Raw genomic sequence first — 26,696 nt, 5'->3', positions numbered from 1 at the left:
AGAATCTGGTCATGTGTAGCTAAATGTGAGCATTGCTGAAAATCTATGATCTGCTCATTGAATGAGGAAATAATTTACATAAGTATTCAGACCCTTTACTCAGTACTTTGTTGAAGCACTTTTTGGCAGCGATTACATCATCGAGTCCTTGGTACACCTGTATTTGGGGAGTTACTCCCATTTCTTCCCTGCAGATCATCTCAAGCTCTCTCAGGTTGGATGGGGAGCGTTGCTGCACAGCTTTTTTCAGGTCTCTCCAGAGATGTTCGATCGGGTTCAAGTCCGGGCTCTGGCTGGGCCACTCAAGGACATTCAGAGACTTGTCTCGAAGCCACTCCTGCATTGTCTTGGCTGTGTGTTTAGGGTCGTTGTTCTGTTTGAAGGTGAACCTTCGCCCCAGTCTGAGGTCTTGAGTGCTCTGGAACAGGTTTTCATCAAGGATCTCTCTGTACTTTACTCCGTTCATCTTTCCCTCGATCCTGTCTAGTCTCACATTCCCTGCCGCTGATAAACATCCCCACAGAATGATGCTGCCTCCACCATACTTAACCGTAGGGATGGTTCCAGGTTTCCTCCAGATGTGATGCTTGGCATTCAGGCCAAAGAGTTCAATCTTGGTTTCATCAGAACAGAGAATCTTGTTTCTCATGGTCTGAGAGTCCTTTAGGTGCCTTTTGGTAAACTCCAAGCGGGCTGTCATGTGCCTTTTACTAAGGAGTGGCTTCCATCTGGCCACTCTCCCATAAAGGCCTGATTTGGTGGAGTTCTGCAGAGATGGTTGTCCTTCTGGAAGGTTCTCCCGTCTCCACAGAGCAACTCTGGAGCTCTGTCAAAGTGACCAGCGGGTTCTAGGTCACCTCCCTGACCAAGGCCCTTCTCCCCCGATTGCTCAGTTTGGCCAGGTGGCCAGCTTTAGGAAGAGTCTTGGTGGTACCAAACTTCTTCCATTTAAGAATGATGGAGGCCACTGTGTTCTTGGGGACCTTCAATGCTGCAGAAATGCTTTGGTACCCTTCCCCAGATCTGTGTCTTGACACAATCCTGTCTCGGAGCTCTATGGACATTTTCTTTCGACCTCATGGCTTGGTTTTTGCTCTGACATGCACTGTCAACTGTGGGACCTTATATAGACAGGTGTGTGCCTTTCCAAATCATGTCCAATCAGTAGAATTTACCACAGGTGGACTCCAAGTTGTAGAAACATCTCAAGGATGATCAATGTAAACAGGATGCACCGTAGCTCAATTTCGTGTCTCATAGCAAAGGCGCTGAATACTCATGTAAATAAGGTATTTCTGTTTGGAATTTTTAATGAATTTGCAAACATTTCTAAAAACCTGTTTTCGCTTCGTTATTATGGTGTATTTTGTTTAGATTGCTAAGGATTTTTTTTCCAAATCAATTTTAGAATAAGGCAGTAACAAAATGTGGAAAAGGTCAAGTGTCTGAATATTTTCTGAAGGCACTGTGTATATATAGTGTACTTTAAGATGACTAAAACTAAATCGCAACTGTGTAGAAATGTTAATGGACCTACATTTATAAAATTTCTTGACTGTGTCCAGTTCGGTAATGATCATACAAATTAAATCTAGACAGTCAGGGAGTATCGAAAATTTCAGGAAAACTTTTTTGCGCTTTTTTGACATGAAGAAATAAAACACATTTTCAGTGCGGCCTGCCAGACCGCATTGAAGTCCGAATGAGGCCCCCGGGGAAAAATTCATTTGACACCCCTGGTCTAGGGAGTGATGAAAAACAGTCGCCCTACCTCTCACCTTTTAATACTTTCTGCTTTTCACTTATGTTTGTTATGCGTTTCATCCTAGGGATGAATTTAATTAAACACGTATTGCAGTTAATGGAACTACAAAGACTATGGTTTTTCTGCAGGTTTTGGGCTGTGCTGGTTTCAGTCAGTGCAGGGTTTTATTGAAGTGAGCTTGTAGTTACATGTCTTTTGCAACCCTACAAGGTCATATGCCTACATGTCAATTAATCAGTAAAGGGACCATTACTACATGAAAATGTATCCGTCTACTCATTGATTAATTGATACATTAGGTCTAGGGTCTCTTTATGGGTTAGCAATGTCAGTGGGTCCATCTATTTGGTGAATTTGATGTATTTTTCTGGATTTGCTAATGTTATAATCTATGATGTGTAGGCCCTATTCATGGAGTTTAAGGAATGCAAAGGAATGTCCAATCATGTCTGTTTTTACCTTTGACCTGTAAGCCAGAGTGCCTAAACCACATTTTAATTTTCATGTGAATTGAATGGAAAATAAAGATTTCGTATGTTATCATAATCCAAACCACAGCTAACGTTTGTGTTGTACCGTCATTTACCATTTACCCTCAGATCACCAGAACTACTTTGGCACGGATGAAAACTTGGGCCCCGTGGCGGTCAGTATCCGCCGGGAAAAGCTGGATGAGGGAAAGGAGGGAGCACAGTACAACTACCGGGTCACCTTCCGGACCAGCGAGGTAAATAATCGAAAAGGGTATATGTCGCTTAAGGCTGAGGGTGTCCTAAAATGTATGCTGTACACAGGTTCTTACTGTGTACTCTCACGTTGCTTACCATTCAGCAGGCAAAATGAATTCTGAAGTGGTAGAATATTGTCATACCTTCATACATAATCAATAATCAATTAATTATATCACAACAAATGGTGTGAAATAGAAAATACCTCTAGATTGAATTCAAACTAAACCAAGTACTTCCACAGAACCAGAACCCCCCCCCATTTAAAATTCAACTCTGTAGATAATCGTAACATAACCAAAAGGTACATCTGTGATGATACACAGTGGACTAGATAAGCAGACATTTTGTATTAGCATACCAAGGGGACATTAAACAACTTTTAATCCGGCAAGTTAATGGAAGTTAAGCTCTTAAAGGGAAAGTTTGATCCCACGGTATGTTAGTTCTCCCATGAGATACTGTAAGTGGGGAGTTCGTGGTTGCACTTCTTATGACACGCTAATGCTAATCTATTTAGTTTTACTAAAAGCTAATTCCCTATGCAACTTAAACTTCTCTCTCCCAGTTCACTGGGTTAACTGCGTGCAGCATAAATTGAAGCTCTTTGGGGAGGCACTCTCTTTTCTTCACTAGTATCCTAGTTTACTATTCCATATATCACCCACGTTTCTTATATAATACAGTAATTTGTCTTTTACATTTTCTTCTTGATGTAGTTGACTTTATATTATTCATAATTTGTATGCATTTTCCATTACAAAAACAGAATACTTCTTTAATAACAACATCATAGCTACATTACTTAAGACAGCCCAACACTTCGATGATTCCCACTCACTGAATGTGTTAAAAACATTATTTTGGATCATGTTGCTCTTGAAAAATGGGTGCAGAAAAGATTCTGACATCCGCACAAAATTTGGGAACCCTTTATTACAACTTTCACGAATGAGCCTTTATAAATGCTTACACTTTATTAATAACTTTCAATGTTGTAATTAAATGCTTATGAATTGTAATGATTGTAATGCCTATAAGTGCTTAATTCTTAAGTCTACGCCGTTCGTGGGCTTCTAAGCTGACATATGGAATTGTTTTAAGAAGGTCATTTACTACTCCAGCCCATAGAAACGCATTGAATTACGCATTCATAAATGGCAAAAAATACACTCTTTTTTTATAATAAGGAATAAGGTTTTGAAGTGTCTGGCCTTTATCTAGTTTTATTTACTCAATTGGCACAAAACTACCTCCATACTTCCATTAATTTGTATGGGTTACATTTAGACGAGTCCAGTGACACGTGTGAGGGTTGTAGAGCCAAATGGAGAACACCATCATGTTTGTTAGTCTCCCCTTTCTACAGTGGGGTCATATTAGTTTGTAGGCCAAACGGTTTGGACACTACAGACAAACGTTGGTACGTCAGCGTTATTGACTTCAGACAAGTCCAGAGACAAACTGTTCGGATGCTACAGACGTTTTCGTGAGAAGACCGATTTTCGGGATGTCTCCTGGTCTGACAAACAGCGCTGTAGCTCTGCCACTTTCCACCTCAGATGTGGAAAGGTGACATAGACGATGGATTGTGATGGGGATGCACCGGTGCATCAATAGACTAAACTTTGCAAATAATGAAATAGTTAATTATAATTTATACTTATTTATAATTTTCAACTTTATTCATGAAAGTTGTTATAAATTGTTACTCAAAATTCAACTCAACTGTCAAGGCTAGACACCGAGCTAACCTCCAGCCTCTCTCTCTGTCCTCCCCAGCTCACCACTCTCCGAGGGGCCATCCTGGAGGATGCCGTGCCCTCCACTGCCAAGCATGGCATGGCGAGGGGCCTACCGCTGAAGGAGGTGCTGGAGTATGTGGTCCCAGAGCTGAACATCCAGTGTCTCAGGCTGGCCACCAGCTCACCCAAGGTCCCTGAGCAGCTCCTCAAGCTGGACCAACAGGGGGTGAGTGATCATAGACATACAGTCGCTAGTGAAAGTTTCCACACCCCTTGCTGTCTTCACATTTTGCTGGCTTATAATTGAATCTAAAAGGTAATAAACCTACTCCACATTTTCAAAATTAAAATATTTATTTTCACCGGTTGTGTGTGTGTGTGTGTGTATATATGTATATATATATATATATATATATATATATATATATATATATATATATATATATATATATATATATATATATATATATATACACATATATATATATATATATATATATATATATATATATATATATATATATATATATATATATACATATATATATATACATACATACATACATACAGTGGGGAGAACAAGTATTTGATACACTGCCGATTTTGCAGGTTTTCCTAATTACAAAGCATGTAGAGGTCTGTCATTTTTATCATATGTACACTTCAACTGTGAGAGACGGAATCTAAAACAAAAATCCAGAAAATCACATTGTATGATTTTTAAGTAATTCATTTGCATTTTATTGCATGCCATAAGTATTTGATACATCAGAAAAGCAGAACTTAATATTTGGTAGAGAAACCTTTGTTTGCAATTATAGAGATCATACGTTTCCTGTAGGTCTTGACCAGGTTTGCACACACTGCAGCAGGGATTTTGGCCCACTCCTCCATACAGACCTTCTCCAGATCCTTCAGGTTTCGGGGCTGTCGCTGGGCAATACAGACTTTCAGCTCCCTCCAAAGATTTTCTATTGTGTTCAGGTCTGGAGACTGGCTAGGCCACTCCAGGACCTTGAGATGCTTCTTACGGAGCCACTCCTTAGTTGCCCTGGCTGTGTGTTTCGGGTCGTTGTCATGCTGGAAGAACCAGCCACGACCCATCTTCAATGCTCTTACTGAGGGAAGGAGGTTGTTGGCCAAGATCTCGCGATACATGGCCCCATCCATCCTCCCCTCAATACGGTGCAGTCGTCCTGTCCCCTTTGCAGAAAAGCATCCCCAAAGAATGATGTTTCCACCTCCATGCTTCACGGTTGGGATGGTGTTCTTGGGGTTGTACTCATCCTTCTTCTTCCCCCAAACACGGCGAGTGGAGTTTAGACCAAAAAGCTCTATTTTTGTCTCATCAGACCACATGACCTTCTCCCATTCCTCCTCTGGATCATCCAGATGGTCATTGGCAAACTTCAGACGGGCCTGGACATGCGCTGGCTTGAGCAGGGGGACCTTGCGTGCGCTGCAGGATTTTAATCCATGACGGCGTAGTGTGTTACTAATGGTTTTCTTTGAGACTGTGGTCCCAGCTCTCTTCAGGTCATTGACCAGGTCCTGCCATGTAGTTCTGGGCTGATCCCTCACCTTCCTCATGATCATTGATGCCCCACAAGGTGAGATCTTGCATGGAGCCCCAGACCGAGGGTGATTGACCGTCATCTTGAACTTCTTCCATTTTCTAATAATTGCACCAACAGTTGTTGCCTTCTCACCAAGCTGCTTGCCTATTGTCCTGTAGCCCATCCCAGCCTTGTGCAGGTCTACAATTTTATCCCTGATGTCCTTACACAGCTATCTGGTCTTGGCCATTGTGGAGAGGTTGGAGTCTGTTTGATTGAGTGTGTGGACAGGTGTCTTTTATAAAGGTAATGAGTTCAAAACAGGTGCAGTTAATACAGGTAATGAGTGGAGAACAGGAGGGCTTCTTAAAGAAAAACGAACAGGTCTGTGAGAGCCGGAATACTTACTGGTTGGTAGGTGATCAAATACTTATGTCATGCAATAAAATGCAAATTAATTACTTAAAAATCATACAATGTGATTTTCTGGATTTTTGTTTTAGATTCTGTCTCTCACAGTAGAAATGTACCTATGATAAATATTACAGAACTCTACATGCTTTGTAAGTAGGAAAACCTGCAAAATCGGCAGTGTATCAAATACTTGTTCTCCCCACTGTATATATATATACACACGTGTGGGTGTGTGTATATATATATATATATATATATACATACACATACACATACATACAGTGAGGGAAAAAAGTATTTGATCCCCTGCTGATTTTGTACGTTTGCCCACTGACTAAGAAATGATCAGTCTATAATTTTAATGGTAGTTTTATTTGAACAGTGAGAGACAGAATAACAACCAAAAAATCCAGAAAAACGCATGTCAAAAATGTTATAAATTGATTTGCATTTTAATGAGGGAAATAAGTATTTGACCCCCTCTCAATCAGAAAGATTTCTGGCTCCCAGGTGTCTTTTATACAGGTAACGAGCTGAGATTAGGAGCACACTCTTAAAGGGAGTGCTCCTAATCTCAGCTTGTTACCTGTATAAAAGACACCTGTCCACAGAAGCAATCAATCAATCAGATTCCAAACTCTCCACCATGGCCAAGACCAAAGAACTCTCCAATGATGTCAGGGACAAGATTGTAGACCTACACAAGGCTGGAATGGGCTACAAGACCATCGCCAAGCAGCTTTGTGAGAAGGTGACAACAGTTGGTGCGATTATTCGCAAATGGAAGAAACACAAAATAACTGTCAATCTCCCTCGGCCTGGGGCTACATGCAAGATCTCAACTCGTGGAGTTGCAATGATCATGAGAACGGTGAGGAATCAGCCCAGAACTACACGGGAGGATCTTGTCAATGATCTCAAGACAGCTGGGACCATAGTCACCAAGAAAACTATTGGTAACACACTACGCCGTGAAGGACTGAAATCCTGCAGTGCCTGCAAGGTCCCCCTGCTCAAGGTCCCCCTGCTGAAGTTTGCCAATGAACATCTGAATGATTCAGAGGAGAACTGGGTGAAAGTGTTGTGGTCAGATGAGACCAAAATCGAGCTCTTTGGCATCAACTCAACTCGCCGTGTTTGGAGGAGGAGGAATGCTGCCTATGACCCCAAGAACACCATCCCCACCGTCAAACATGGAGGTGGAAACATTTTGCTTAGGGGGTGTTTTTCTGCTAAGGTGACAGGACAACTTCACCGCATCAAAGGGACGATGGACGGGGCCATGTACCGTCAAATAATAATAATATAATAATAATATAATAATATGCCATTTATCAGACGCTTTTATCCGAAGCGACTTACAGTCATGCGTGCATACATTTTTACTTATGGGTGGTCGCGGGGATCAAACCCACTACCCTGGCGTTACAAGCGCCGTGCTCTACCAATTGAGCTACAGAGGACCACCAAATCTTGGGTGAGAACCTCCTTCCCTCAGCCAGGGCATTGAAAATGGGTCATGGATGGGTATTCCAGCATGACAATGACCCAAAACACATGGCCAAGGCAACAAAGGAGTGGCTCAAGAAGAAGCACATTAAGGTCCTGGAGTGGCCTAGCCAGTCTCCAGACCTTAATCCCATAGAAAATCTGTGGAGGGAGCTGAAGGTTCGAGTTGCCAACCGTCAGGCTTGAAACCTTAATGACTTGGAGAAGATCTGCAAAGAGGAGTGGGACAAAATCCCTCCTGAGATGTGTGCAAACCTGGTGGCCAACTACAAGAAACATCTGACCTCTGTGATTGCCAACAAGGGGTTTGCCACCAAGTACTAAGTCATGTTTTGCAGAGGGGTCAAATACTTATTTCCCTCATTAAAATGCAAATCAATTTATAACATTTTTGACATTTATTTTTCTTGATTTTTTTGTTGTTATTCTGTCTCTCACTGTTCAAATAAACCTACCATTACATTTATAGACTGATCATGTCTTTGTCAGTGGGCAAACGTACAAAATCAGCAGGGGATCAAATACTTTTTTCCCTCACTGTATATATACTGCTCAAAAAAATAAAGGGAACACTTAAACAACACAATGTAACTCCAAGTCAATCACACTTCTGTGAAATCAAACTGTCCACTTAGGAAGCAACACTGATTGACAATAAATTTCACATGCTGTTTTGCAAATGGAATAGACAACAGGTGGAAATTATAGGCAATTAGCAAGACACCCCCAATAAAGGACTGGTTTTGCAGGTGGTAACCACAGACCACTTCTCAGTTCCTATGCTTCCTGGCTGATGTTTTGGTCACTTTTGAATGCTGGCGGTGCTTTCACTCTGGTGGTAGCATGAGACGGAGTCTACAACCCACACAAGTGGCTCAGGTAGTGCAGCTCATCCAGGATGGCACATCAATGCGAGCTGTGGCAAGAAGGTTTGCTGTGTCTGTCAGCGTAGTGTCCAGAGCATGGAGGCGCTACCAGGAGACAGGCCAGTACATCAGGAGACGTGGAGGAGGCCATAGGAGGGCAACAACCCAGCAGCAGGACTGCTACCTCCGCCTTTGTGCAAGGAGGAGCAGGAGGAGCGCTGCCAGAGCCCTGCAAAATGACCTCCAGCAGGCCACAAATGTGCATGTGTCTGCTCAAATGGTCAGAAACAGACTCCATGAGGGTGGTATGAGGGCCCGACGTCCACAGGTGGGGGTTGTGCTTACAGTCCAACACTGTGCAGGACGTTTGGCATTTGCCAGAGAACACCAAGATTGGCAAATTCGCCACTGGCGCCCTGTGCTCTTCACAGATGAAAGCAGGTTCACATTGAGCACGTGACAGACGTGACAGAGTCTGGAGACACCGTGGAGAACGTTCTGCTGCCTGCAACATCCTCCAGTATGACCGGTTTGGCGGTGGGTCAGTCATGGTGTGGGGTGGCATTTCTTTGGGGGGGCCGCACAGCCCTCCATGTGCTCGCCAGAGGTAGCCTGACTGCCATTGGGTACCGAGATGAGATACCCCTTGTGAGACCATATGCTGGTGCGGTTGGCCCTGGGTTCCTCCTAATGCAAGACAATGCTAGACCTCATGTGGCTGGAATGTGTCAGCAGTTCCTGCAAGAGGAAGGCATTGATGCTATGGACAGCCCGTTCCCCAGACCTGAATCCAATTGAGCACATCTGGGACATCATGTCTCGCTCCATCCACCAACGCCACATTGCACCACAGACTGTCCAGGAGTTGGCGGATGCTTTAGTCCAGGTCTGGGAGGAGATCCCTCAGGAGACCATCCGCCACCTCATCAGGAGCATGCCCAGGCGTTGTAGGGAGGTCATACAGGCACGTGGAGGCCACACACACTACTGAGCCTCATTTTGACTTGTTGTAAGGACATTACATCAAAGTTGGATCAGCCTGTAGTGTGGTTTTCCACTTTAATTTTGAGGGTGACTCCAAATCCAGACCTCCATGGGTTGATACATTTGATTTCCATTGATAATTTTTGTGTGATTTTGTTGTCAGCACATTCAACTATGTAAAGAAAAAAGTATTTAATAAGATTATTTCATTCATTCAGATCTAGGATGTGTTATTTTAGTGTTGCCTTTATTTTTTGGAGCAATGTGTGTGTGTATATATATATATATATATATATGTGTGTATATATATATATATGTGTGCAATGTGTGTGTGTATATATATATATATGTATATATATATATACACACACACACACACACACACACACACACACACACACACACACACACACAGACAGACAGAGTACCAGTCAAAAGTTTGGACATACCTACTCGTTCAAGGGTTTTTCTTTATTTTTACTATTTTCTACATTGTGGAATAATAATGAAGACATCAAAACTATGAAATAACACATATGGAGACATATCTGAGATTCTTCAAAGTAGCCACCCTTCGCCTTGATGACAGCTTTGCACACTCTTGGCATTCTCTCAACCAGTTTCATGAGGATTGCTTTTCCAACAGTCGTGAAGGAGTTCCCACATATGCTGTGCACTTGTTGGCTGTTTTTCGTTCACTCTCTGATCCAACTCATCCCAAACCATCTCAATTGGGTTGAGGTCGGTTGATTGTGGAGGCCAGGTCATCTGATGCAGCACTCCATCACTCTCCTTCTTGGTCAAATAGTCCTTACACAGCCTGGAGGTATGTTTTGGGTCATTGTCCTGTTGAAAACAAAAACAAATGATAGTCCCTGTAAGCACAAACCAGATGGGATGGCGTATCGCTGCAGAATGCTGTGGTAGCCATGCTGGTTACGTGTGCCTTGAATTCTAAATAAATCGTACATTGTCACCAGCAAAGCCCCCCCACACCATCACACCTCCTCCTCCATGCTTCATGGTGGGAACCACACATGCGGAGATCATCCATTCACCTTCTCTGCGTCTCACAAAGACACCGCGGTTGGAACCAAAAATCTCAGATTTAGACTCATCAGACCAAAGGACAGATTTCCACCGGTCTAATGTCCATTGCTCATGTTTCTTGGCCCAAGCAGGTCTCTTCGTCTTATTGGTGTCCTTTAGTAGTGTTTTTTTGTAGCAATTTGACCATGAATGCCTGATTCACGCAGTCTCCTCTGAACATTTGATGTTGAGATGTGTCTGTTACTTGAACTCTGTGAAGCATTTATTTGGGCTGCAATCTGAGGTGAAGTTAACTCTAATGAACTTATACTTAACTCTGGGTCTTCCTTTCCTGTGGTGGCCCTCATGAGAGCCAGTTTCATCATAGCGCTTGATGGTTTTTGCGACCGCACTTGAAGAAACTTTAAAAGTTCTTCAAATTTTCCAGATTGATTGACCTTGATGTCTTACAGTAATGATGGACTGTCGTTTCTCTTTGCTTATTGGAGCTGTTCTTACCATATTATGTACTTGATCTTTTACCAAATAGGCATATCTTCTGTATACCACCCCTACCTTGTCACAACACAACTGATTGGCTCAAACGCATTAAGAAGGAAATAAATTCCACAAATTAACGTTTAACAAGGCACACCTGTTAATTGAAATGCATTTCAGGTGACTACCTCATGAAGCTGGTTGAGAGAATGCCAAGAGTGTGCAAAGCTGTCAAGGAAAAGGGTGGCTACTTTGAATAACCTCAAATATAAAATATATTTTGATTTTGTTTTACACTTTTTTTGGTTACTACATGATTCCATATGTGTTATTTCATAGTTTTTATGTCATATATATATATATATATATATATATATATATATATATATATATATATATATATATATATATATATATATACACACAGTGGGGAGAACAAGTATTTGATACACTGCCGATTTTGCAGGTTTTCCTACTTACAAAGCATGTAGAGTTCTGTAATATTTATCATAGGTACACTTCTACTGTGAGAGACAGAATCTAAAACAAAAATCCAGAAAATCACATTGTATGATTTTTAAGTAATTAATTTGCATTTTATTGCATGACATAAGTATTTGATCACCTACCAACCAGTAAGTATTCCGGCTCTCACAGACCTGTTCGTTTTTCTTTAAGAAGCCCTCCTGTTCTCCACTCATTACCTGTATTAACTGCACCTGTTTTGAACTCATTACCTTTATAAAAGACACCTGTCCACACACTCAATCAAACAGACTCCAACCTCTCCACAATGGCCAAGACCAGAGAGATGTGTAAGGACATCAGGGATAAAATTGTAGACCTGCACAAGGCTGGGATGGGCTACAGGACAATAGGCAAGCAGCTTGGTGAGAAGGCAACAACTGTTGGCGCAATTATTCGAAAATGGAAGAAGTTCAAGATGTGACGGTCAATCACTCTCGTGCTGGGGCTCCATGCAAGATCTCACCTCGTGGGGCATCAATGATCATGAGGAAGTTGAGGGATCAGCCCAGAACTACACGGCAGGACCTGGTCAATGACCCGAAGAGAGCTGGGACCACAGTCTCAAAGAAAACCATTAGTAACACACTACGCCGTCATGGATTAACATCCTGCAGTGCACGCAAGGTCCCCCTGCTCAAGCCAGCGCATGTCCAGGCCCGTCTGAAGTTTGCCAATGACCATCTGGATGATCCAGAGGAGGAATGGGAGAAGGTCATGTGGTCTGATGAGACAAAAATGGAGCTTTTGGGTCTAAACTCCACTCGCCGTGTTTGGAGGAAGAAGAAGGATGAGTACAACCCCAAGAACACCATCCCAACCGTGAAGCATAGAGGTGGAAACATCATTCTTTGGGGATGCTTTTCTGCAAAGGGGACAGGACGACTGCACCGTATTGAGGGGAGGATGGATGGGGCCATGTATCGCGAGATCTTGGCCAACAACCTCCTTCCCTCAGTAAGAGCATTGAAGATGGGTTGTGGCTGGGTCTTCCAGCATGACAACGACCCGAAACACACAGCCAGGGCAACTAAGGAGTGGCTCCGTAAGAAGCATCTCAAGGTCCATGAGTGGCCTAGCCAGTCTCCAGACCTGAACCCAATAGAAAATCTTTGGAGGGAGCTGAAAGTCCGTATTGCCCAGCGACAGCCCCGAAACCTGAAGGATATGGAGAAGGTCTGTATGGAGGAGTGGGCCAAAATCCCCCTTGAAGTGTGTGCAATCCTGTTCAAGACCTACACGAAACATATGATCTCTGTAATTGCAAACAAAGGTTTCTGTACCAAATATTAAGTTCTGCTTTTCTGATGTATCAAGTACTTATGTCATGCAATAAAATGCAAATTAATTACTTAAAAATCATACAATGTGATTTTCTGGATTTTTGTTTTAGATTCTGTCTCTCACAGTTGAAGTGTACCTATGATAAATATTACAGACCTCTACATGCTTTGTAAGTAGGAAAACCTGCAAAATCGGCAGTGTATCAAATACTTGTTCTCCCCACTGTGTGTGTGTGTATATATATATATATATATATATATATATATATATATATATATATATATATATATACACACACACACACACACACACACACACACACACACACACACACACACACACACACACACAGACAGAGAGTTAATACACTTACATTTACATTTAATACTTGGTGAAAGCACCTTTTGCAGCCATTGCAGCTGTGAATCATTTTGAATTAGATTCTACCAACTTTGCACAACTCTTAGGTCAACATTTATCCATTGTTTTTGTCAAAATAGTAAATTTGGTTGGGAGTCATTGATGGGCAGCAATACTCAAACCTTTCTGGTTTTTGGCATTGAAAATGGTGTAATTAACCCACTGAAAAATAACATTTCTACCCCAGGGTTAGGTTTGCAGAAGAACAAACTCCCTTTTCTTGGCATCACCTTTCTGCTGACCTCAGGGCAGTTAAATTGATTTAATGGATGTAGTTAAGCTCGCTTAAAGTTAATGGAAGTACTGATGGAGCTTCATAATAAAGCCACAGGTCAATGCAAAAGGTTCTAGCCTGCTTTACATGGCAACATTGCTATTGTAGAGCATGGCGCTTGCAATGCCAAGATAATGGGTTCTATTCCCTGGACCAACAATACCCCCCAGAAAATGTTGCATGCATCACTGTAATTCGGTTTGGATTAAAGCATCTGCTAAATGTTATATATTATTATACACCCCCCGGGAAACTGTTTAGCGGGGAAAAACCCAGGAGTTTGCAGCGTTGCAGTTTTTGACACAAACCTGTGCGCCTTGCACCTACTACCATGCCCCATTCAAAGTCACTTAATTATTTTGTCTTGGCCATTAACCCTCTGAATGGCACGCATACACAGTCCATGTCTCCAAGGCGTAAAAATCATTTTTTAACCTGTCCTCCTCCCCATCATCTACACTGATTTGAAGTGGATTTAACAGGTGACATCAATAAGTGATCAGAGCTTATAAATGTGAACGAAGTGTTGACAGTGTTGAATAACAACTTAAAGTGCACACCGTCAACAGCGCGAAACAATACAAAAAAATAGGATCGCAAGGCTTTATCTTGTTGTTGGGTTATTACAGAAATGTTTGGTGATCGACTAGGAATGCCTTGGTACTCCTGAGTGGCGCAGTGGTCTAAGGCACTGCATCGCAGTGCTAACTGTGCCACTAGAGATCCTGGTTCGAATCCAGGCTCTGTCGCCGCCGGCCGCGACCGGGAGACTCATGGGCGGCGCACAATTGGCCCAGCGTCGTCCAGGGTAGGGGAGGGAATGGCCGGCAGGGATGTAGCTCAGTTGATAGAGCATGGCGTTTGCAACGCCAGGGTTGTGGGTTCGATTCCCACGGGGGGCCAGTATAAAAAAATATATATGTAAGTCGCTCTGGATAAGAGCGTCTGCTAAATGACTAAAATGTAAAATGTAAATGTAAATGAGATTGACCAGTCAATCGCGATTGACCGGTTGGTGACCACTGGTCTAAAAGAAACAAATAGTTTCTTAGCAAAGAGCAATTTCTCAAGCAATAATTTTGCTAGGACTGTCTGGGAGTGGTCTGAGTGAGGAGGGGTAAACTAAAAATTTGATGTTATTGGCACAGAGGTTTGGAAATACTTTTTTGGTCTATTAACTAATTTACCGCCTGGTGATGTAACCAGGCAGGCCAAAACTCTATCCCACAAAAACCTCCAGACATTTCTGGCGGTCTTTTCACATAGCTCTTACACTAAAAGGGCATTATCATTGTCACAATTTCACAGTATTATTCCAACCTCCATAGTCTGGAAATATATATAAAACACAGGATTTTGACTGCATTGGGCCTTTTAATGTGACTCGTAAATGACTAAGGTATTTGTACTGCAATTGAGTGCACAATATGACACATCCTACTACAATCACGTATGTTATACGTCACTGTTGTCACAAGTAAGTATTTCCGCTTACAACAAGGGATTACACTGCAGATTTTGATTGCTTTACTGTATTCAGCAAAAACCCAGATTTGTAGTTTGCTGTTTTCGAGTCCTTATCATCAATCAAGCCCTTATGGATTTAGCATACTGCCTTTCGGGCTATGTCTGGCACAGCGAGAAATCAGGAAATGGTACAAATACGCAACTCACCACTCAGTCAGAGACTTTAATGAAATGTATTTTCTCCATTTGACTGCCATGCAAAGAAATCAAATTGCCACCGTCTGAGGGGCTTTTCCCATTCTAGTAATTATATTTCTATGTGTCCATGTCTCCGATATCTAGTATCAATATCGTGGAATATTCACTCAACTCTGGACAGGGGAAAAACAATAAGCGGTATTGCCGTGTAACTGGATTTCTGGGTAACCCGAGACGTACATCGATCCCTAAAGCATGTAACAGCAGGGGGAGAAATGGCATCGGGGTGCAATAACGGAGTATTGATAAGATCAAGTTTCATACAAGCCTCTTTCATTTGGGGAGCATGACGGGTGGTTTGTAAATCTATTGGAGAGCAAAGCTGGCGAGAGATGAGGAGGGGGAATCTTGACCTCAAGGAATGTCTAGGGGTCACATCTCTTACTCCTCAATTCGATTAAGTTAAATTCCATGTTCCTTAATTCAATTAAGTTTAATTACATTACATTTCATTGATGTGATATTCATAATATCATAATGAGCTTTCACCGGTTATATCTACTGCAAGTAGGACTGGAATGCTATTATTCCCCCCATGGGTCTCCCGAGTGGCGCAGTGGTCTAAGGCACTGCATTGCAGTGCTAGCTGTGCCACTAGAGATCCTGGTTCGAATCCAGGCTCTGTCGTAGCCGGCCGCGACCGGGAGACCCATGGGGCGGCGCACAATTGGCCCAGCGTCGTCCAGGGTAGGGGAGGGAATGGCCGGCAGGGATGTAGCTCAGTTGATTGAGCATGGCTTTTGCAACGCCAGGGTTGTGGGTTAGATTCCCACGGGGGGCCAGTATGAAAAATAAAGAAAAATAATGTATGCACTGGATAAGAGCGTCTGACTAAAATGTAAATGTAATTGTTTTAGCTACTCGGTAAGCAACCGTGGAGCTACGTAGTGAAGACAACCATCAATGGCAGTCTAACTTCGCTTTACCAGCAGTACTTCCCCCATCCCCCTCAAGTGTAAATCATTTACTAATCCAAAACAATATGGCCTTGCCTCCCACTGAATTTTTGCAGTGTTGCCACGACAACTGCCGTGGCGGCACCACGAGGCAAGCCCCTTTATTTCCTGTGTTAGGAGAGTTGGAAAGAGACCAGCCAAGCAAATTGAGACTTTTCTCGATTTAATAAATTTTTCTTTGACCGCTCGTCTCATGTTGCCTAGCTGTCAGCAGTGGGCTCCCCCACTGTCTTGTTATGAGGACCTTCTTTGAGGTTCGCAAGGGTCTGCTGATCCTGGTCTCGCGCGCACACACACACAACCTCCCCAATCCTCCCCCACACACAAAAAAACCTTTACATCCTATAGCATTTCTAAGATTAATAAATTATTCAGGACCAACCGTTAGGTGTTGTCTGAGGGCCACTCACACTGTAATTACTTCCTCTTTTGTGTGTCCACTCCTCTGTTCAGATTGATAGCACAGTTAGCGCTAGCTATCTCAGCACCAGGTGTCAGGTAATAGGTATTGATAGCAGGAGATCAAATGCACTGAGCTGGTAAAACGCTTGGTTTATCCCTCCCTCCCTGAGTGCTTACAGGGGCGTTTCAGTCTAATTTTACACCGTATACCAGTGCCGGCAACCGTCTCTGACTCTACAGAGCATTTCAATCGAGTGTAGATCAGGAGGAATGCGTTGTTGAATACTGTATGTCACATCTCAGTGTTGCGCTGAAATAATGTCTTATGAAAAATTGCACCTGCTATAATTTGGTAATGAGCCCAAACATTTTGAGAAATGTTTCACAAGTGTTATGCCAGTTCTTATATGATCTGAATTGAGATAAAAAAAATACTTATTTATTATCGTATAATAAACAGACATTAGGTAGACATAGGCAGGTCATAACCCCAGGTTATAACCCACCTCTCTATTACAAGGTTCTTCCACCCATTAGCATGGCATAAACAGATATTGGGCAGACATTGGCATGTCATAACCCCATTTCTATTGTTCTTTGTGGTTCCAGTTGAGCTTCCAGCACAAGGTGGGCATTATGTACTGCCAGGCGGGCCAGAGCACCGAAGAGGAGATGTACAACAATGAGAGTGCTAGCCCTGCTCTGGAGGAGTTCATGGAGCTGCTAGGCCAGAGAGTCAGGCTGAAGGGCTTCACCAAGTACCGGGCCCAGCTGGACAACAAAAGTAAGAGTCCACGACTCAACACACACATAATTTGTTTATATATTTTATTATCATTTTATTTATCATATGCTTGATAAATGTGCAGTAAGTTATGTAGATCAGGGCCCAGCTGGACACATACAGTACATCACCTTGTACAGTCCAACTGAAAAGAATAATAATGCAGTTTTGAATGATTTATCTTTTGATAGGAGCAAACTTGGAAGTTAGTCCTTTACTGTGTTAGAAAACATTTGGTAGATTGCACATAACCATTTTTAAAAAAGTCAATTTCTCTCTGTGCACTGAAAAATGCTTCAAAATGCGTTACATGGCCAGGTTTTCTTTGAACGGTGCAAACGTAATAAGATTGAAAAAAGAAATGATACACATAAGTGCCTTAGAGTTTTTTGGTAATGCAGCAAAGGACTACCTTCCAAGTGTGTTCCTATCAGTCAATACCTGTTTCCAAAGAGAACTGTTCCGCCAAACCCACGCAGCTCCTACCCTTTGTTTCTCTTTCGCTTTGAAAGTCTGAAGTATGTGAAACAAGTCATAATTGAATATGAAAACCGAGCCACTGTATATGGAGAAATGCCCAAGGTCTATGGAGGTACTGTATGAGTTTGGCCAACTTCAGATCTGTTGTTGCCTTCTGCTTAATGCTGGCAACACCTGAGTTATGGGACTGATTCCCACATGGGCCATATATCCATACATATATACAGACAGGCAACAATTTCAAAGATTTTACTGATTACAGTTCATATTAAGAAATCAGTCAATTGAAATAAATTCATTAGTCCCTAATCTATGGATTTCACATGACTGGTCAGGGTTGCAGCCATGGGCGGGCATAGGCCCACCCACTGGGCAGCCATGCCCAGCCAGACGATCCCGCAGGTGAAGAAGCCGGATATGGACGTCCTGGCCTGGCGTGGTTTCCCGTGGTCTGCGGTTGTGAGGCCTGTTGAACGTACTGCCAAATTCTCTAAAACGACGTTGGAGGCAGTTTATGGTAGTGAAATGAACATTCAATTATCTGGCAACAGCTCTGGTGGACATTCCTGCAGTCATTTTAGAGTGACCTTTTATTGTCCCCAGCATAAGCTGCACCTGTGTAATTATCATGCTGTTTAATCAGCTTCTTGATATGCCACACCTGTCAGGTGGATGGATTATTTTGGCAAAGGAGAAATGCTCACTAACAGGGATATAAACACATTTGTGCACAACATTTGAGAGAAATAAGCATTTTGTGCGTTTGGAATATTTCTGGGATTTGTTCAATATTTTCAATATTTCTGGGATTCATGTAAAGTGTTGGTCCCATGTTTCATATTGCATTTACATTTTTGTTCAGTGTAAATTAATATAGATATATAGAGATCTATATTTATTTCTGCTGAAGTACAGGAATTTAGAAATACCCAGAAACATAGGGCAGTTCAGGCAAATGCAAGATGGGCTGGTCGCATGCACTCCATGCACTTCTCAGTTAAATTCCCCACTCTGCTTGGTGGAGAGGCAGTCTTTAGTTATTATGCCCCCAGCCTCTGGAATAGCCTACCAGAGAACCTGAGGGGGGCCGAAACTGTGGACATATTTAAGAGATCTTAAAACTAATCTTTTTAGCTTTGCTTTTCCTTAGGGTGCTTTTTAGTCATTCAGTTTTTGTCACTCTTTAGTTTTTATTCTTATGTTTGTTGTGTAGTAAATATTTCAGCTTTTATTTTCCTTGTTTTTTATTAGTTTTTTCCTGTGAAGCACATTGCGTTGCATTCCTGAAATGAGCTGTATAAATAAAGCTTGATTTGACTTGGTGTCTGTGAATATACCCGGGTGGGTCTTTCTATCTAGACCATAGCAACACTCTCTATAAATGAATTGTCATGTGTACCCTGTTGGTTCTATTTGCTTTGCAGTGTCTTGTGTAAAGCTCTTGGGAAAAGCATTCAGCATTCACTGTTTTTTGATTAATGGACTATTCTGGAGGTCTGAAATTCAGTTACAGGAATATAGATTTTAGGGCATCTTAAAGCTGTGTCTGTCTGTCAATCCTGGTTCCTGGAAAGAGAACGTGACATTTTGAAATACCATGAAACAGACTGGCGATAGGGCAAATGCAAGATTGGCTGGTCTGTCTTAAGCCCAGTGGGCCTGTGTACATTTGTACTTAAAAAAATAAAAAATAAATACTATTTGCGCAGTATTATCGTTATTTGACTCATAATGGGGCCTCAAGGAAACAAATGGACCGGTATTGTAGAAATGCCAATTTCTGGTCCCAGTCCGTCCCTGGCAATACCACAGGATTATTAGTGTAGTGTGCAATGATCTTATTGCAGATCATGTAATTTGGTATTGTTTTTCAGAGACTACAGTATTACATTATTTTCAATTCTATTGTTTAGAATGTCTCTGTCTGAGCTGCTCTGACCTAAATTCTTTGTTTGGGTGTTACAGCGGATTCCACTGGAACACATTCTCTTTACACTACTTACAAAGACTTTGAGCTGATGTTCCACGTGTCCACACTGCTCCCCTACACCCCCAACAACAGACAACAGGTGAGTGGACACACATACTGGAAGTCTATGGGTATCTGCTAGCATGCTAATAGATACCCGTAGACTTCCAGTCATTGCGCTAATGCTACCTCTAACGTCCTTCATACTGGACACAGATGCATAACATTTTTATTCAGAAGTTCATCTGACTTGGGAAAGTAGATAAAGGGCCTCATTGCCAAAATCCCAAAGTATCCCTTTAAAGCAGCACTAGTCAATCTGTGTCCACCCACAGTGGGCCCCCAACATTTGTGTAAGTATACTGAGAGACTGGTCTTGGCAAATGTCACTGAGGTATCTTAATATTGTTGTAACTGCCCTTAAAGCCAAAATGGACAGATTCAGGAGTGCTGCTTCAAATGAGCTATTTAACACTTTTTGATAATTAACACAAAGATCTAGTAGGCCAGATTTTCAAAACATTAAGGGCTGAATCAAAAGTTGATGTGCACATAACCCTCTTGAGTCAATTTCCGCGGTCCCGCTGAAATATAATTGGCATAATAAAACAATCCCCATCAAAATCTGTCTGTTTAAGATAGTTGTATATTTATTTTTTGCATGGGGCTGTCTCAATCCACCGCATCCGCCAATGGTGGCCTTCCGCATGTGTGGTGGAAGGTGGCTGAGCTACAGCAGTGTTTGTCAGACCATGAGACATCCCGAAAATCGGTCTTCTCACGAAACTTCTGTAGCGTCCGAACGGTTTGGCCTAAAAAAACGAATATGACCCTCTACAGAAAGATTAGATTTATGAATACATACATGTCGGTTGTTTTACTCCACAAGACTCACCTGAAGGCAACCTGGTACCAGTTTAAAAAATGAATGGAAGTATACAGTTGAAGTCGGAAGTCATTAAAACTTGTTTTTCAACCACTCCACAAATTTCTTGTTAACAAACTATAGTTTTGGCAAGTCGGTTAGGACATCTACTTTGTGCATGACACAAGTAATTTTTCCAACAATTGTTTACAGACAGATTATTTCACTTATAATTCACTATATCACAATTCCAGTGGGTCAGAAGTTTACATACAGTGGGGGGAAAAAGTATTTAGTCAGCCACCAATTGTGCAAGTTCTCCCACTTAAAAAGATGAGAGAGGCCTGTAATTTTCATCATAGGTACACGTCAACTATGACAGACAAAATGAGAAAAAAAATTCCAGAAAATCACATTGTAGGAGTTATAATGAATTTATTTGCAAATTATGGTGGAAAATAAGTATTTGGTCAATAACAAAAGTTTCTCAATACTTTGTTATATACCCTTTGTTGGCAATGACACAGGTCAAACGTTTTCTGTAAGTCTTCACAAGGTTTTCACACACTGTTGCTGGTATTTTGGCCCATTCCTCCATGCAGATCTCCTCTAGAGCAGTGATGTTTTGGGGCTGTCGCTGGGCAACACAGACTTTCAACTCCCTCCAAAGATTTTCTATGGGGTAGAGATCTGGAGACTGGCTAGGCCACTCCAGGACCTTGAAATGCTTCTTACGAAGCCACTCCTTCGTTGCCCGGGCGGTGTGTTTGGGATCATTGTCATGCTGAAAGACCCAGCCACGTTTCATCTTCAATGCCCTTGCTGATGGAAGGAGGTTTTCACTCAAAATCTCACGATACATGGCCCCATTCATTCTTTCCTTTACACGGATCAGTCGTCCTGGTCCCTTTGCAGAAAAACAGCCCCAAAGCATGATGTTTCCACCCCCATGCTTCACATTAGGTATGGTGTTCTTTGGATGCAACTCAGCATTCTTTGTCCTCCAAACACGACGAGTTGAGTTTTTACCAAAAAGTTCTATTTTGGTTTCATCTGACCATATGACATTCTCCCAATACTCTTCTGGATCATCAAAATGCACTCTAGCAAACTTCAGACGGGCCTGGACATGTACTGGCTTAAGCAGGGGGACACGTCTGGCACTGCAGGATTTGAGTCCCTGGCGGCGTAGTGTGTTACTGATGGTAGGCTTTGTTACTTTGGTCCCAGCTCTCTGCAGGTCATTCACTAGGTCCCACCGTGTGGTTCTGGGATTTTTGCTCACCGTTCTTGTGATCATTTTGACCCCACGGGGTGAGATCTTGCGTGGAGCCCCAGATCGAGGGAGATTATCAGTGGTCTTGTATGTCTTCCATTTCCTAATAATTGCTCCCACAGTTGATTTCTTCAAACCAAGCTGCTTACCTATTGCAGATTCAGTCTTCCCAGCCTGGTGCAGGTCTACAATTTTGTTTCTGGTGTCCTTTGACAGCTCTTTGGTCTTGGCCATAGTGGAGTTTGGAGTGTGACTGTTTGAGGTTGTGGACAGGTGTCTTTTATACTGATAAGTTCAAACAGGTGCCATTAATACAGGTAACGAGTGGAGGACAGAGGAGCCTCTTAAAGAAGAAGTTACAGGTCTGTGAGAGCCAGAAATCTTGCTTATTTGTAGGTGACCAAATACTTATTTTCCACCATAATTTGCAAATAAATTCATTAAAAATCCTGCAATGTGATTTTCTGGAATTCTTTTTCTCAATTTGTCTGTCATAGTTGACGTGTACCTATGATGATAAATTACAGGCCTCTCTCATCTTTTTAAGTGGGAGAACTTGCACAATTGGTGGCTGACTAAATACTTTTTTCCCCCACTGTACACTAAGTTGACTGTGCCTTTAAACAACTTGGAAAATTCAAGAAAATGATGTCATGGCTTTAGAAGCTTCTGTTAGGCTAACATCATTTGAGTCGATTGGAGGTGTACCTGTGGATGTATTTCAAGGCCTACCTTCAAACTCAGTGCCTCTGCTTGACATCATGGGAAACTCAAAAGAAATCAGCCAAGACCTCAGAAAATAAATTGTAGACCTCCACAAGTCTGGTTCATCATTGGGAGCAATTTCCAAATGCCTGAAGGTACCACGTTCATCTGTACAAATTATAGTACGCAAGTATAAACACCATGGGACCACGCAGCCGTCATACCACTCAGGAAGGAGACGCGTTCTATCTCCTAGAGATTAATGTACTTTGGTGCGAAAAGTGCAAATCAATCCCAGAACAACAGCAATTGACTTTGTGAAGATGCTGGAGGAAACAGGTACAAAAGTATCTATATCCACAGTAAAACGAGTCCTATATCGACATAACCTGAAAGGCCGCTCAGCAAGGAAGAAGCCACTGCTCCAAAACCGCCATAAAAAAGCCAGACTACGGTTTGCAACTGCACATGGGGACAAAGATTGTACCTTTTGGAGAAATGTCCTCTGGTCTGATGAAACAAAAATAGAACTGTTTGGCCATAATGACCATCGTTATGTTTAGAGGAGAAAGGGGGAGAACACCATCTCAACCGTGAAGCACGGGAGTGGCAGCATCATGCTGTGGGGGTGCTTTGCTGCAGGAGGGACTGGGGCACTTCACAAAATAGATGGCATCATGAGGAAGGAAAATTATGTGGATATATTGAAGCAACATCTCAAGACATCAGTCAGGAAGTTAAAGCTTGGTCGCAAATGGGTCTTCCAAATGGACAATGACCCCAAGCATACTTCCAAAGTTGTGGCAAAATGGCTTAAGGACAACAAAGTCAAGGTATTGGAGTGGCCATCACAAAGCCCTGACCTCAATCCTATAGAATATATGTGGGCAGAACTGAAAAACCGTGTGCTAGCAAGGAGGCCTACAAACCTGACTCAGTTACACCAGCTCTGTCAGGAGAAATGGGACAAAATTCACCCAAATTATTGTGGGAAGCTTGTGGAAGGCTACCCGAAACGTTTGACCCAAGTTAAACAATTGAAAGGCAATGCTACCAAAATCCTAATTGAGTGTATGTTAACTTCTGACCCACTTGGAATGTGATGAAAGAAAGAAAAGCTGAAATAAATCATTCTCTCTACTATTATTCTGACATTTCACATTCTTAAAATAAAGTGGTGATCCTAACTAAGACAGGGAATTTTTACTAGGATTAAATGTCAGGAATTGTGGAAAAACTGAGTTTAAATGTATTTGGCTAAGGTGTATGTAAACTTCCGACTTCAACTGTATATGGAAGTAGTTTAGTAGCAACATGTTTTTGGTGAAATACAGTGGGGCAAATAAGTATTTAGTCAGCCACCAATTGTGCAAGTTCTCCCACTTAAAAAGATGAGAGAGGCCTGTAATTTTCATCATAGGTACATGTCAACTATGACAGACAAATTGAGGGAAAAAAATCCAGAAAATCCCATTGTAGGATTTTTAATGAATTTATTTGCAAATTATGGTGGAAAATAAGTATTTGGTCACCTACAAACAAGCAAGATTTCTGGCTCTCACAGACCTGTAACATCTTCTTTCAGAGGCTCCTCTGTCCTCCACTCGTTACCTGTATTAATGGCACCTATTTGAACTTGTTATCAGATAAAATACACCTGTCCACAACCTCAAACAGTCACACTCCAAACTTCACAATGGCCAAGACCAAAGAGCTGTCAAAGGACACCAAAAACAAAATTGTAGACCTGCACCAGGCTGGGAAGACTGAATCTGCAATAGGTAAGCAGCTTGGTTTGAAGAAATCAACTGTGGGAGCAATTATTAGGAAATGGAAGACATACAAGACCACTGATAATCTCCCTCGATCTGGGGCTCCACGAAAGATCTCACCCCGTGGGGTCAAAATGATCACAAGAAGGGTGAGCAAAAATCCCAGAACCACATGGGGGGACCTAGTGAATGACCTGCAGAGAGCTGGGACCAAAGTAACAAAGCCAACCATCAGTAACACACTACGCCGCCAGGGACTCAAATCCTGCAGTGCGAGACGTGTCCCCCTGCTTAAGCCAGTACATGTCCAGGCCCGTCTGAAGTCCATTTGGATGATCCAGAAGAGGATTGGGAGAATGTCATATGGTCAGATGAAACCAAAATATAACTTTTTGGTAAAAACTCAACTCGTCATGTTTGGAGGACAAAGAATGCTGAGTTGCATCCAAAGAACACCATACCTACTGTGAAGCATGGGGTTGGAAACATCATGCTTTGGGGCTGTTTTTCTGCAAAGGGACCAGGACGACTGATCCGTGTAAAGGAAAGAATGAATGGGGCCATGTATCGTGAGATTTTGAGTGAAACCCTCCTTCCATCAGCAAGGGCATTGAAGATGAAACGTGGCTGGGTCTTTCAGCATGACAATGATCCCAAACACACCGCCCGGGCAACGAAGGAGTGGCTTCGTAAGAAGCATTTCAAGGTCCTGGAGTGGCCTAGCCAGTCTCCAGATCTCAACCACATAGAAAATCTTTGGAGGGAGTTGAAAGTATGTGTTGCCCAGCGACAGCCCCAAAACATCACTGCTCTAGAGGAGATCTGCATGGAGGAATGGGCCAAAATACCAGCGCAACAGTGTGTGAAAACCTTGTGAAGACTTACAGAAAACGTTTGACCTGTGTCATTGCCAACAAAGGGTATATAACAAAGTATTGAGAAACTTTTGTTATTGACCAAATACTTATTTTCCACCATCATATGCCAATAAATTCATTAAAAATCCTACAATGTGATTTTCTGGATTTTTTTTTCTCATTTTGTCTGTCATAGTTGACGTGTACCTATGATGAAAATTACAGGCCTCTCTCATCTTTTTAAGTGGGAGAACTTGCACAATTGGTGGCTGACTAAATACTTTTTTTCCCCACTGTATGTGTAAGAAAAATTATTCAATCGTTTCCTGATCTTATATCTCTCAGAACTTCAAAACAATCTTTATAATATCTCATTTTTTTACTATCTGTTTTTCCATGTATGAATCTGTTATTCAATGCGTTTCTATTGGCTAAATGCAATAAGCCCAAATTCAATGTTTCATCAAAAATGTTTTCATATTTTTTTGGGATACATAAAGGGGTTCTAAAATTCAAAATCAAATAGCTAAATGATCCTTGCTATGACCATCTTAAAACAATTCCATATGTTAGCTTAGTAACCCCCCCCCCCCCCCAGAAACTCAAGTCAAGTGAACATTTTTTATGCTGCTCTGTAAACTCTCACATTTTTTCTCTAACTAACTGCAACCCTTTTTCTATCATTATAGTTATTATTATTAACATTACTTATAGTTTCTACCCATTTACTACAACAGGTAGCTTGCCATCTTGATCCTTTAGTCACAATCTGCTTTCCAATATTAGAAATTGCCACTCATCATTTCGGAGTCGCGCATAATTTCCCCAGTCAGTCCCTTGTTAATTGGAAATGCTATTGCTGGAGATGTTGCCACAACAACAATTTTGCATGCACTCCTCAATTAAATTTCCCACTCTGTTTGGTGTCTGTGAATATGCCTGGGTGGGTCTTTCATCTAGACCATAGCAATACGCCCTATAAATGAATTATCATGTGCACCATGTTAAATCTATTTGCTTTGCAGTTGTATCTTACGTAAAGCTCTTGGGAACAGAATTCATATCACTGTTTTTTGATTAATGGACTATTCTGGAGGTCTGAAATTCAGTTACAGCAATAAAGATTTTAGGCCATTTTAAAGCTGTGACCATCTGTCAATCCTGATTCCTGGACATAAGCTCCTCTGTAGCTCAGCTGGTAGAGCACGGCGCTTGTAACGCCAAGGTAGTGGGTTCGATCCCCGGGACCACCCATACACAAAAATGTATGCACGCACGACTGTAATTCGCTTTGGATAAAAGCGTCTG

General features: G+C 42.0%; 1 protein-coding gene across 6 annotated transcripts in view; it reads left to right on the top strand.

Moving 5' to 3' along the window:
- LOC311131157 (signal-induced proliferation-associated 1-like protein 2) overlaps positions 1–26,696 on the top strand; it is a 109,376-nt gene that overhangs the window by 41,026 nt on the left and 41,654 nt on the right. For all 6 annotated transcript variants that reach the window (XM_084163999.1, XM_084163997.1, XM_084163996.1 and 3 more), the window contains exons 3-6: positions 2,365–2,492; positions 4,276–4,464; positions 17,290–17,464; positions 19,910–20,013. In XM_084163999.1, the coding sequence (XP_084020125.1) occupies positions 2,365–2,492; positions 4,276–4,464; positions 17,290–17,464; positions 19,910–20,013 (596 nt within the window). The remainder of the gene's footprint in view (positions 1–2,364; positions 2,493–4,275; positions 4,465–17,289; positions 17,465–19,909; positions 20,014–26,696) is intronic.

The sequence above is a fragment of the Coregonus lavaretus genome (assembly GCF_964263955.1).
Source record: "Coregonus lavaretus genome assembly, chromosome: 6".
Lineage (NCBI taxonomy): Eukaryota > Metazoa > Chordata > Actinopteri > Salmoniformes > Salmonidae > Coregonus > Coregonus lavaretus.
This window is presented reverse-complemented; position numbering and strand designations above follow the sequence as displayed.